General features: G+C 38.0%; 1 protein-coding gene and 3 gene segments (V, D, J or C); 3 read left to right on the top strand and 1 right to left on the bottom strand.

Annotated features, from left to right (window-relative positions):
- The first annotated feature begins 3,063 nt into the window (after positions 1-3,063).
- On the top strand, positions 3,064-5,240 carry LOC137013607 (Ig kappa chain V region K29-213-like). The segment is given in 2 exon segments: positions 3,064-3,236; positions 3,326-5,240. Coding segments are annotated over 2 exon segments (375 nt in total).
- Positions 5,241-7,925: 2,685 nt separating this feature from the next.
- LOC137014390 (Ig kappa chain V region 3547-like) lies at positions 7,926-8,825 on the top strand. The segment is given in 2 exon segments: positions 7,926-8,261; positions 8,370-8,825. Coding segments are annotated over 2 exon segments (423 nt in total).
- Positions 8,826-9,378: 553 nt separating this feature from the next.
- LOC137013605 (Ig lambda-3 chain C region-like) lies at positions 9,379-12,612 on the bottom strand. The segment is given in 3 exon segments: positions 9,379-9,825; positions 10,786-10,834; positions 12,243-12,612. Coding segments are annotated over 3 exon segments (396 nt in total).
- LOC137013602 (uncharacterized) lies at positions 10,792-13,768 on the top strand. Its single transcript, XM_067377482.1, has 3 exons — positions 10,792-11,557; positions 11,647-11,776; positions 13,078-13,768. The coding sequence occupies exons 1-3, from the start codon at positions 11,509-11,511 to the stop codon at positions 13,532-13,534; spliced, it is 636 nt and encodes a 211-aa protein (XP_067233583.1). The 5' UTR covers positions 10,792-11,508; the 3' UTR covers positions 13,535-13,768.
- The last annotated feature ends 68 nt before the right edge of the window (positions 13,769-13,836 follow it).

The following is a 13,836-nucleotide window of genomic DNA, read 5'->3' as shown; positions in this document are numbered from 1 at the left end:
GAAGATGTTGTTGCAGCGCTGAGCAATGAAGCCAATCACTGATCAGAGGCCAATCAGACGCATTTAAGTTCAAACGCTAGGGTTTTGAATATAAAATTATAAAAAAAAAAAAATTTCTTTTGTTTTAAAAAGTTGGAAAAAGAAAATTTTGGCTGAGAAAAAAATGACTTTTCAGGTCACTGTGCATCAGTTTTACAAACAAGAACCTACAGTGTCTGTCTTCAGATAAATGATCTGGAGTGTGTTTGCATATTGATCAGATGCTTCAGTGCTCTGAGAGTGTTTATAGTGCTGTGAGTTTAACACTTCATCACTGACACACACAACAATCTTCATCAACATGACCTTCATCATCATCTGGACACTCTTATGCCTCTTTATACTACAAGGTGCAGCATGTATTTGGAACAAGTTAAATTATATAATTTTAACACAATTTTAAAATGTGAAAAATAATATTTTAATGACTTATAATTTTTTTTTTTTTCAGACTGTAGAGCTCAGATCACAGTGACTCAGACTGCAGTGAAAACTGCAACACCAGGAGAAACTGTTGAGATGAGTTGTAAATTCAGTACAGCTCCAGCCTGCAGTCCACCATGTGTTGCCTGGTACTTACAGAAACCTGGAGAAGCTCCTAAACTCCTGATTTATTGGACCAACACCCGTCAGTCAGGAACTCCATCTAGATTCAGTGGCAGTGGATCTAACAGTGATTTCACTCTGACCATCAGTGGAGTCCAGACTGAAGATGCTGGACATTATTACTGTCAGAGTTATCACAGTGGTTATGTGTTCACACAGTGATAAAGAGTCGTACAAAAACCTCCGTCAGTCAGAGTCACAGTGACTGAACTGATACTGCAGCTGCTCACACACTTTCACACACTTTCACACACACTCAACAGCAGAAACACAAATATGATCTTAATATCAGCTTTGTTGAGTTTCATCAGTATTTCTTCAGATAATTAGAAATTCTTTTGATGTTATCATCATTTTTAGATCATTTATGGTTTATTTATCCTCATTTCCACTCACTCAATATTTTAAAGTCATTGATATTTTTGATCATGTACTTTTATTATTTTTTCTTCCTAATCTTAGTTATACAGTAAATATCTGAGGAACTGAAGCTGTCGATCACACAGCGAGAGTTTATCTGGACACTTCCCAAAACTCCTGTTATAATCAGTGACGCTCTTACACTACACAATCAATCTCTGACTGGATTTACATCGTGTTTGCATTGTTAGTTATGGTGAAAGCATTTCTGGAGTGCAGAAATGTAGTTGTAATGACGAGATCACTGCATTCACACCATCAACAGACTGTCTGTCATCTGCTCAGTTTCTCATCACTGCAACCTTCCCTGTGATGAACAGATCTAAATATAAGACAATAATCAACACTTTTCACCATTCGTTCATTTAGACAGCTGTAATAGTGAAAATGTAGTGATAGTATTCGAGAAGGTTTCACATGTAAACAATCAGAGCGCTAAAATCAGAGTGGAAATAGCCATTTATTTCTAAATTATGACAATTATTTGATGTAAAAATCATATTAACATTATAAGTGCACCTCAGGAAACATTATAAATAATAATAAATCAGTTGGTGAAGCGACTCAGACGCCTGCAGTGAAATCTGTTCATCTAGGAAACACATTCACCATGTCCTGTAAAAGCAGTCCTGACGTCTATCAGAGTTGGGATCATCAACCTCTATCCTGGTTCAGTGATAAAGAGTCAAAAACCTCCGTCAGTCAGAGTCACAGTGATTTGTGCTAGAAACACTGAATAAGTTCATTCACAAATATGAGGGCTGCAGCAGATGAGAAGATTTGAAGTCAATAACATCATTTTAGAGCTTCAGACGACTGAGAATATCGAGCACAGGTGAGATTATCAGAGATCCAAACACTGAAGGGTTCATCCTAGACCATTTGTCTATTTAACCCCAAATTTATCTGTGTATCATCTAGATACCCTGAAGACATCAAACAAGTGATCAACAGAATTTGGATTCATCAGATTGTTGAGAAGATATAGTTTTATAAGTGTATTGAGCCATGGCTAAATGAACTATCTTCTAAACGCTTTGACTGATTAAAATCCTTTTGATAACTTTTGTCATTAGTGTCTATAGATGACGTGCAAAATTTCGTGTGAATCAGTCAAGTGGTTTAGGAGATCGAAAAATAAAGTTTTTGGCAACTCAAAATGGCTGACGGACTACAACATGTTGTACTAATGTTGTCCACTAGAGGGAACCACAGGATAAGAAATACATTTTTCTATCAGTTTCCATCAGTTTGAATGTTTGAATCCAAAATTCACAGAAATTCATATACATGGACAACAAGACTTTCTGAGTAAACATGCCGAGATTCAGGAACTTTTTTTTTTTAAATCAGTCATTTATATGAATGGGATTCAGAGATGAAGGTCATAACACTAATGCTGTCCACCAGAGGGAGCCACAGGACAACAAATCCTTTCAGATCTCTTTATGGAAGTCTGTGTAAATGATTCAATAGATTGACTTGAATGAATGGCCTAAATTCATTATAGTTTCATAAAGTTTAATAAAGCCCAATATAATTAGTTTTGCAAAAAAATGTAATCTCCAAAATACTTACAGATCATTCATTTTTATATTAATATTCATTTTATACTATAATATTGAAAACACAATTCAAAGTGTTTCTGGATTGAAGTTTCTGAGCTGTAAAAGATCCCAATAACAATTCAAGCTACAAGTTAATCCTATTATGCTAGAGGATGTTCATGTGCATTAAAGCTGTCTAAAGACCAAGAGTTTGTCTTACAATTACAGTCGCGCTGATGATCACTAAAGCACTTTTGCTCATGTGATTTTGCTTAGATGATGATAAGTTTCATCTACTTTTCATTTTCACAGTGTTTTTTCACATGCTTTGAATTGTTCTAAATTTTATGCTACATTTTAAAGTTCACAATTATTGATGATTACATGATTCATCTTTGATGTTGTGATTGACAGGATGAGATGAACGAGCTCCTCCTGAACCTTCATTTAGAGCCTCATTTAAATACAGAATGAGTTCATTTGCATATTGATCAGATGCTTCAGTGCTCTGAGAGTGTTTATAGTGCTGTGAGTTTAACACTTCATCACTGACACACACAACAATCTTCATCAACATGACCTTCATCATCATCTTCATCTGGACTCTCACAGCGTTTGCTCAAGGTTTGTGGAGCACAAGTTTGATATCAATTCATTTCTTCAAGTATATTGTCAAAGTTTTGAGTTGATTTTCTTCTTGTTGTGTGTTTCAGAGTGTAGAGGACAGATCACCGTCACTCAGAGTCCCTCAATGACAGCAGCTCAACCAGGACAAACTGTGAACATCAACTGTAAAACCAGCAGTAGAGTGTATGGTGGTAATCATTTAGCCTGGTATTTACAGAAACCTGGAGAAGCTCCTAAACTCCTGATTTATTACACAAACACCCTCCAGTCAGGAACTCCATCTAGATTCAGTGGCAGTGGATCTAACAGTGATTTCACTCTGACCATCAGTGGAGTCCAGACTGAAGATGCTGGACATTATTACTGTCAGAGTTTCTACTGGCCTGAGAGCATTCGGTGGTTCACACAGTGATAAAGAGTCGTACAAAAACCTCCGTCAGTCAGAGTCACAGTGACTGAACTGATACTGCAGCTGCTCAAAGGAGGATCTGAAACAACATCGTCACACAAACATCTGAAATAAAATCATCTAAATTAAGCTTTTTTATAAATTATTGAGGTCAGAATCAGCTGAGAAACAACTAGACAAAGTCCATCAGTGTCACTGTTAAATTTCCTCATATTCATACCCTCTTTAGACTAAAAATGTTGTGGAAAATGTATATCTGCCTTGAGATTTTGTGCTCTTATAGATTAGTGACATGATTGAGATCTACATGTGAGTCGTCCACCATCTTGGATCAGTCAGATCTGGTCCGTGAACACTGGAGAGCAAGTGAACTCCTGACTGCATCTGCAACCTCTGTAATAAAGTTTCATGAGAACTAGTTAAATAGTAAAATCACTGTGGGGCATCGATTATAAAACACAAAGTTCATTAGTTGCTTTTATTTGAGATATGGATCAACATGTGGATCAAGGTGTGGTTATTATACAAAAGAACAACAATACTGACATAAATCACAAGTATAAAAACATCAAACACTCATAAATAGTTGCAGAAACCTCAAGCAGCAAAACAATCAAATCAACTTCCACTTGATGAACACACACAGTCCTCTATCAGAACACAGTCCAGACCTCAACTCTCATTCTAGTGATTTCCAGCATGTCCACGAGCTCCAAGAGGAAGATGTGTGGCAGATATTTAAGGAATAATCAGTATCGCCCTCTACTGCCTCATTCCCTTCATAACCTCATTCACATATGAATATCTATATATGCAATAGACATTAGCTGCTATTTTCACAGCATTTAGTTGATCATTAATGTGATTTTACATATTGAGTTATACAAAAACACAAACCAGCACATCCTCACCTCTGAAAGGTTTTCCTCTGTCCGTCTGGAGTTTAAAGCTCAGTGGTTTATATGCTGCACAATGCTGTGATATTTTTGATGAAAGTCATTGATTTGTAAGTGTGAGTGATGAACAGCGTCATGTTGACCGTTGTGTCGATGTGTCCGGAGCGGTCGAATGGGCCTCTATGACACCACCTTATGTTTAACATCATCTTTAAATTCAGTGTGTGTCTTCCGGTATGATCCGCTTACACTTATTTTCAGATGTATAAAACAGCTCATTGTGCTGCTTGATATTGCAAACTGACATATTATTTTAATGTATTGTCTTCATTATAAACACACTGGTCTGTAGTGTGAATAGTTTCACTGTTTACTGCACTTTATTATTCTTCTCGTTATTTCACTAATGAATCTGAAATCTTGTACATTCACAGAAAACAGTCTATATCTGCACTGAAAAATAAGAAGGATACATATCTAAGCCTCTGGAACAATTACTTTATTTGTTTATGTATGCATGCATTCATATTTATGCAATTATTTATGCATAACTCTATAAATTAAAAATATAAATGCATTATTTATGGATTTAACTACACATGTATTTATTTAATCATGTATTTTGTGTTTTATTTACTTACTGACACCAAGTTTTAACTGATGAGCAAGATAAGAATTGTAATTTACACTTTTAACTGAATTTATGTTTCAGATGTAAACTAATGAATATGAACAAACCTTGTCTCTCTGTTAGTCAAACTCAACTGTCTCAAAGTTTGATGATCCTGTGACACCAGAAACACTCAAAATAACTATAAATGTGTTTGTCATGCATGTGCACCTCAAAAAAAAATACATTTATATATTCTTTTATCTGTGAGGTTCATAATTTGGCCACATGTTCTTGTTTTTTCATCATGTATCTGCAGGTGTTTTCCTGCTCCTGTAAGACTGATGCCAGAGTGCCTGGACCAAGAAAGGGCTACTCTTTGAGAAAACAAAGGAAATTAACATTTGAACTCTCTCTTGCAAAATTAGCGTCCCCATTCGAGACGCAATCACCCTGAGTCGATCACACCTCAGCAATGCCTTAATCTACATGTCCCTTCCTTCACCCTCTTCCCCATCTCTTCTCTCTACATATGGAGATGACCTGAAATTCACCCAAAATCTATATGGCTCAATGTGAACAGTTATCATACAATACTATACATGTTTGGTATCATTTGAAATGTCTCAGTGCGACTGGTACAAGGGTCTCATTCCCATAGAAGTAAACCAGAAGGTAATAAAGGTTTAAAGACTTTAGAGATATTTTGCTCTCTGTAATGGGTGTGTCCACCTTCACCGGGTCTTTCATGCAAATGGACTTCTGTCCCTAAAAGGTGTAAACTACTCAGTCTGGGACCCTGATTAATGCAAATTACCATTGTGAAGTCATGTTTCCATTTGAAAGAAGTTTCTGTCTTGGTCTGAGTATTTAAAGAGATGTTGCAGGAGGCTCAGGGCTTGATCCTGTGCAGATGAGCCCACATTGCAATGTGCATTTTTCTAATGTCAGGTATTCATCTTTTACTCTGTTTCTGAGCATTTGATGTTTGTATTGATCATCTTTGAGATGATTATGTAATTGGCATGATACATTTACCTGACTAATAAATTGTCACATTTGACTTTATTCTGACTTACTCTGAAATTATTGACTCCAGTAGATTACGTTAAGTCCATAACCCCACTAGTCTACGCTCAGGTTAGTAACGGACTAAAGTACAGTTTAGGTGGAGCAGTGGGGCACACCAGCTGATGTTTTAGAGCTCCGACTAACACATTGGCATTAGTTAAGTATACTTAGACTGTGTAGGCTAATAATGGGTTTTTTCCTTTTAGAGCAACAGAGTGTTGCTAGATCAATCTAAACAGGATGAGCCTCAACCTCTGGTTATGGTGAGATTACTCTAAGTGTCTGTGGGTAAACCACTGCGTGATTATGTAAAGTTACCACTAGAGGAAGCTAAATTGGTCAGCCTGATTTTATGGTAATGGTCACGGCCCCTAGTTAAAGTAATCTTACCTTAATTCGGTGTGTTCAGATCTATGGGGACTAAATAAACATATTCTAGAATGAGCAAAGTGGGTACGGCCTCTAGAATATTAGTCATCGCCTCTGTCTAATGACCAAGACTGACGAGATTGTGCGTATGAGATCGTGCCCGAGACTCAAAGCGTTATAGGAATCCGAGTACAAAAAAGAGTAAAGAGTTAAATAGAGTAATCAAATGTATAGCTAAATTGTTATACAAATGACCAATAATCAATTGACATTCTAAACTAAATTCGAGGTCATAATAACATGGAGTCAGATAAAAGTTTACTTGGAATTAAACTACTTTGCCACAATGAAAAGACTGAATGCACAAGAAACCTTCCCCGCCCGGTGGAAAACTGCCATCAGGCCAATTGGGCGGGCCTTACACTACATTTGAATTCAAACTTATTTTGCGATCATTCAAAAAGTATGTTTTATATGTGTAGTATTAATTTAATCCAGAAGTACTACATTCGCCATGTTGTCATTATCATGTGACCTACCAGCGTCAGTTGCGTCACTTCACCTCCATTCATAAATCCTCTCCCGTGGCCTCATGGGATAGTAAAGTGTCCATCGAATGCACACAACAGAATCTCGCTGGAAGTAGTAGGTCATCCAGGGACTTTTCGCCTAGAGATTTTCAAATACTATGTATTCGGACATAACATGTTGGTGTACTGTTTTTCACCTACTATATAGGGAAGTATTCGATTTCAGACGCAGAGCATCTTTGTATATTTCATTTCACAGGAAATGAAGGACGCATTCGAAGGAGCCTTCGTTGCACAGCAGAGACGCAACTGACCTCTGAATGTGGCCTTTGAAGGATGCAGCCTCTGAATTGGGACACAGCCATAGGGTTCTTCTCATTTATTATTTTTGCATCCTCATTTCCTCCTCTCACTACTTTTCCTCACGTCTTAGCTCCACCCCTCAGGATGCGAGGGAAGGATACACCTGTGTATCTTCACTCATGACTCCTCATGGAAGGTTCCTCGCTCCTTATTCCTCGCCTCCTTGAGCTGTTCGATCGGTTTCCGGGTCACGGGCTGGAGGATGGAGGAGTGAGGAAATGAGGAAGCATCAATTTTTAGTATTGAGAAGCACCAATTATGTCTTTGGAAACAAGGGACAGTCTTCATGAGTGAATAATTGATTCATTCACTCAAATGATTCATTCAAAACACTATTTCATTCAGGAACTATTATGAGTCGCACTGCGGTTTTTTTGCAAATATTTCAGTTGGCCGTACAAAAACAGACCAAGTAACTGTTAATATTGTGTCTAAATTTTAAGCTTCTTGTTTATTGAACTGTTGTACAGCAGCAAATTCACAATTAAAGTTGTGCAGATTTTCTGAAAAAAAAGGGGCTCTGGATTATTAACATGTTTCTGAAGTCTGAATGAAACCGAATATTAAACCATCTTGAACCTGTCACTGCTGAAGCATTTGCATAGAGAGAGTGTTTTACATGAGCGACACACGCTTCAGTGCTCTGCATGTGTTTATAACTCTGTCAAACATCAAACATGATCAACAACTGTTTTTCACTAGAACTGAACCTACAACCAACAAAAATGACTTTCAGCACCATATTGATCTGGACGCTGGCAGTATTATGTCGAGGTTTGTGTCAGTCAAGATTACAGACATTATTTACTTGTTATTTTTATGTGTTGTGAAGATATATGGTTGTAAAAGTGTTTGTGATTTCTAATCTTTCTCTCTTGTCAGAATCTGTTGGTCAGGTGACAGTGACTCAAACTCCCTCAGAGCTGCTCTCTCAAACTGGACAATCAGTCACTGTGACCTGTAAAACTAGCAGAGATCCAGAGTGCTGTTATGCTTTAGCCTGGTACTTACAGAAACCTGGAGAAGCTCCTAAACTCTTGATTTATGCAACAAGCACCCTCCAGTCAGGAACTCCATCTAGATTCAGTGGCAGTGGATCTAACAGTGATTTCACTCTGACCATCAGTGGAGTCCAGACTGAAGATGCTGGACATTATTACTGTCAGAGTAGACATTACATCAACAGTAAACATGTGTTCACACAGTGATAAAGAGTCGTACAAAAACCTCCGTCAGTCAGAGTCACAGTGACTGAACTGATACTGCAGCTGCTCACACACTTTCACACACTATCACACACTACTGACACACAGAGGACAAACACAGGAACTACACATGTGCTCAAAACTGACTTATGACTGAAATCAGCTCTATTAGACTGTGATCTGTCTTGTGACAGACGGGTTTGACTCAAATATGCTCAGAATCAGAGAAAACAGAGTGTGTAAATTAATATGTAGATTCATATGTTGTTTTGTTTTTGTACATTAATCTACACTAAAGTCATGGTGTATCAGTAACATGCAGATGTTTTTCAAGCAGCTCCTTCATCTAAAGCTGTTTCTAAATGTATTACTCATAACTCATTTCTCATGAGCAGAAGTGAAAGTGTTCCAGTTGAGAGCGTTGAACCAATCAAAGAGTGAAACTGTGAGTTTGAGGTGAAAATCACATTTGCATTGGCAGGTTTAGTGATTGTGTTCCTCTCAGAATAGAGCAGCTCCGTCTCCAGTGACCATGTTCAAACCCCAAGAGCTTCATTTGACATTTCCTGCTAAATGCAGCTGTTCTCAACTATTACAATCAATCAAAAGCAGCTGAAACTTTAGTGCAGGACTTTGAATGAACGACACACTGATCAATGATGCAGTCGGACACAAATGTAACGCGTTCAGAAGCTTTATTGAATGAACAGCAATGGCAGCACATTGAAAGACTGCTTCAGTATTGAGCTGTAAATCACGTGACTGCTGCGAATCCTGCCGGACGCTCGGATACGGCTCGTCTGGACCGGAGAAACATCAGCACTGGGAGCTCTTGAGGAACGAGGCCTCGTGATCAGCTCCGTCATGTCTTACTCTGCAGACGAAGCGATCCGCGCCTTCCCAGCGTGCTTTGCTGAGGCTCAGGACGCTGCTGCGGCTGTAGCGTCCGTCCCGCTCGCTCTCTGCGCTGGTCTGAACCCCCTCGCTGACCTCTGACCCGTCCAGCGTCCAGCTCACCGTCGCCCCCTGTGGAGAGTAAGAGCTGAGCAGGCAGAGCAGTGCGGCTGAGTCTCCAGAGATCTGCAGAGAAGAGGGCGGCAGCAGAGACACGGAGGGCTTCACTGCGGGACCAGCTGCACAAACACACACAAACAACACCAACGTCTTTAGATCATCAATTAGTCAGATGTCACACACAGTAATGGAGGAAAAATCACAATCATTTCATCTTTACAGAAATTCCACATCACTGCTTTCTTTCATAAACCACATAGTAATGATCCTGCATTTAAATTTCAATATTCTCAGTTCAAATAAAATATTCACTGCTACTAAATATATGAAGTATAAGATATATGAATAAATATAAATCAGTTCTCTGAAGCAGACATGATATACAGCAAATATTACAGTCATTTCATCTTTTCTGAATAAGGTTCAGTTTAATCTCAAACTGATTTTAAAAACATTGTCCACAAACTGATGATTTATATGTAGAAAACAAATTTAAATGATCATTTCATTATTAACTTAAGACACAATCATAATTATCAGCAAATGTAAGATAAAATTATGAATTTTTCAAATCTTTCTCTCTGTCTGATGATGACGCCTACAAAATTATAATTATTTTGTCCGTATCATCAAACTTTTGTTTCATGCATTACAAAATTTCTAAATTATTAAATTTACCCAGAATTATGGACACAATTATGTATTTTATTAAATAATTGAAAATGTTAAAAAATATTGCAAACAATATATTAAAAAAAAGAATGTTAGTTATTATAATATCTGAAATTACTCTTGTAAAAAGAAATAAATATTTAAAAGCAACATAAAATATGCCTTGCAATGAAAAATAAAATAAATATCATGAAATATCACTGAATATAAACATGTAATTGTGAAACAGCAGACAAATTTAAAGAAACTATGAAACAAATAACTTCACCATGAAATTTTGTAGTTAATTATTTTTCAAACTATTTTATAGGCCTAATTTTTAAAACCTTTTTGCAAAATGCTTGTTTGAATAATCTAAAAACAAAACAATTAAATATAAAGATTTTTAGAGAATTTTAGAGACTTACTGATGGTCAGTTTAGTTCCTCCACCGAAAGTCCACCACAGTGCTTCATTCTAGTGAAAGCGTCGTACAAAAACCTCCGTCACACTCAAATGAACACAAACTCCAGCAGAGAAAGAGACGAACGACACTCACACACACTGATATGAGACTCAACAGCAGCTCTTCTCAACATCAACATGATTGAGCTGAAAACACACACTAAATATTCATCTTTAAAAGAAATACTTGTTATTGCATGAAGGAGGAAATTTTATAATCAGTCAAAAACTACATTCATCACATTTACAAACACATGTGTGATTTAAATTCTGCCTAATCTAATTAATGGCTTTATGATTAAATCTTTAGCCAGATTTAGATGGTCATTCTCTATTGGATGACCTTTGACCTGTTCTACAGTATCATGATGATATCAAATCTGCAGCACAGGTATTAAATGCTCTCAGCATCAAAGTCTGAATGAAACTGATCATTAAAACAGTGTTTAGAGGGAGAAGATCCACCCAAAATAACATGAAGTAAATCAGGAGTGTCTGTTTCTGAAAATGATCAATAGAAATGTATTAGCAAAGATACTAAATGACAAAACAGTGTTTCTGCTGTCTTCAGGTAAATGATCTGGAGTGTGTTTGCATATTGATCAGATGCTTCAGTGCTCTGAGAGTGTTTATAGTGCTGTGAGTTTAACACTTCATCACTGACACACACAACAATCTTCATCAACATGACCTTCATCATCATCTTCATCTGGACTCTCACAGCATTTGCTCAAGGTTTGTGGAGCACAAGTTTGATATCAATTCATTTCTTCAAGTATATTGTCAAAGTTTTGAGTTGATTTTCTTCTTGTTGTGTGTTTCAGAGTGTAGAGGACAGATCACCGTCACTCAGAGTCCCTCAATGACAGCAGCTCAACCAGGACAAACTGTGAACATCAACTGTAAAACCAGCACAGATGTGTACAGATGGAGTGGGAATGATTGTTTAGCCTGGTACTTACAGAAACCTGGAGAAGCTTCTAAACTCCTGATTTATTTTGTAAACACCCTCCAGTCAGGAACTCCATCTAGATTCAGTGGCAGTGGATCTAACAGTGATTTCACTCTGACCATCAGTGGAGTCCAGACTGAAGATGCTGGACATTATTACTGTCAGAGTTTACACAGTGGTCCAGTGATCACACAGTGATAAAGAGTCGTACAAAAACCTCCGTCAGTCAGAGTCACAGTGACTGAACTGATACTGCAGCTGCTCACACACTTTCACACACTTTCACACACACTCAACAACAGACACTAAATCATAAAGAGATTCTCTCAGAAAGGTTTCTTTAGATCACTGTAAACTGAACACAATCACAAACTTCAGCAAATGTAGTTGTAAACAGAAGCATGTATGTTCATTCATCTTCAGCTGTCAATCATAACACAAGAGCAGCATATATAAACAGCAGCTTACGTCACTCCAGTGAGAATATTCTTCCTGCATCCCTCCATCACTCCATCTCCACCTTTATGTCCATTTTAATTCATTTCAGAAGTCCTGATGTTCATAGTCGAGTCTTGTGACAGAAACAGATCCTCCATCATGGACACGACAGATGTGTTTACCTGCAGCATTAGTGCTGGTGATTTACAGACTCTTTCTGCAAGTTACATCGTTACGCCAGTAGATGGAGACAAGAGACTGACTTTATGAGTGAATCAATCAATTATTAATCAACTGATTTGTTCAAAACACTGAATCATTCAGGAAAGAAACAAGCATATTTGATGGCTCTGTCCCAATGAAGAGGCTGCATGTTCGTTCTGAAGATCAACCAATGAAATGATCCTTCACAGCCGCACTGAAATGTTATTGGTTCACGCTATAGTCAGTCTCTGAAGGCAGGAAATCAACTCCTTTTTTTCCTTATTAATTTAATTATTGCTACAATCCTCTTGACATCATATCATTTTATTTTATTTCATATATATATGGTTCAGAATATCAAGTCAAACAGTGAAACTGAGTTAAACTCATTTGCGTCACATTTGTGATTGTGTTCCTCTGAGAATTGAGCAGATCTCGTTTCATCATGTATCTGCAGGTGTTTTCATGCTCCACTGAGTGAAGTTTAGTTATAAAATATGAGCTAAAGCCCTGATCCAATGAAAGAGCCGAAACAAAAATGACACAAAAAAGGACATAATGTTACAATTATGTTTTATTGACTGAATTGTAATAAAATCAAGAGTGAAAAAGCACACATATAGTCATCAGATCTACTCTGAACACTGCTGTCTCCTCACAGTGTCTCCAGTGGACGCAGACTGGCCGCTCCGTGTGTCCTCACAGCTCACCGAGACGCTCTTCATCCACTCCTCCTCAGAGAGAGTCAGGCTGCTGCTCCAGCTGTACAGACCGTCCTTCTCCAGGAGCCCAGCGCTGCTCTCCTGAGACCTGCTGCTCCCGTCCACCTTCAGCTCAGGCTCCAGTCTGACGGGAAGCCCTTGTTGGCCACACACACCAGTGTCGCTGTGTTCAGAGAGGAGATCTCTGCGCTGGAGGGCGGCAGGACGCTCACTTTAGGAGGAGTGACGCCTGAGAGAAGCACAGAGAAATCAGTTACCAGTGGCTTTCCACTGGGATTCAAGAGAAAACTAGGAGAAATTCTCCAACAGCGAGAGAAACAACATGAAGAAAACAGTCAAAGAAAATCCCATCATTATTCCTTCAACACATTAATGCTCACAAACTCCTACACATGAAAAGAGAAAATGTTCAGAATTCATTTCACATTCTGGTAAATATGCTGATTAATTATTAAAGCTGCAGTCTGTAAGTTTGCCTCTTTGTCTCCATCTCTGTTTGAAACCTGCAATTGCAGTTATTTGTGGAATGATCTTCCTCACATGGGTTGTGCGTCGGCACGGCTCCTCAGCGCGGACGAATCTGATGTTTTGAGGTGTTTGTGTGGCTGTCAGTCACCGCACCAGTGTGGATCTTCACTTACTTCACAATTACAGATTCACGTCTTGGAAGTTTGTTCAAAATAAGAAGTTTCAACGGA

This window comes from Chanodichthys erythropterus, chromosome 23 (genome assembly GCF_024489055.1).
Source record: "Chanodichthys erythropterus isolate Z2021 chromosome 23, ASM2448905v1, whole genome shotgun sequence".
Classification (NCBI taxonomy): domain Eukaryota; kingdom Metazoa; phylum Chordata; class Actinopteri; order Cypriniformes; family Xenocyprididae; genus Chanodichthys; species Chanodichthys erythropterus.
The sequence above is the reverse complement of the archived record's forward strand: the minus strand, read 5'-3'. Positions and strand labels throughout refer to the sequence as shown.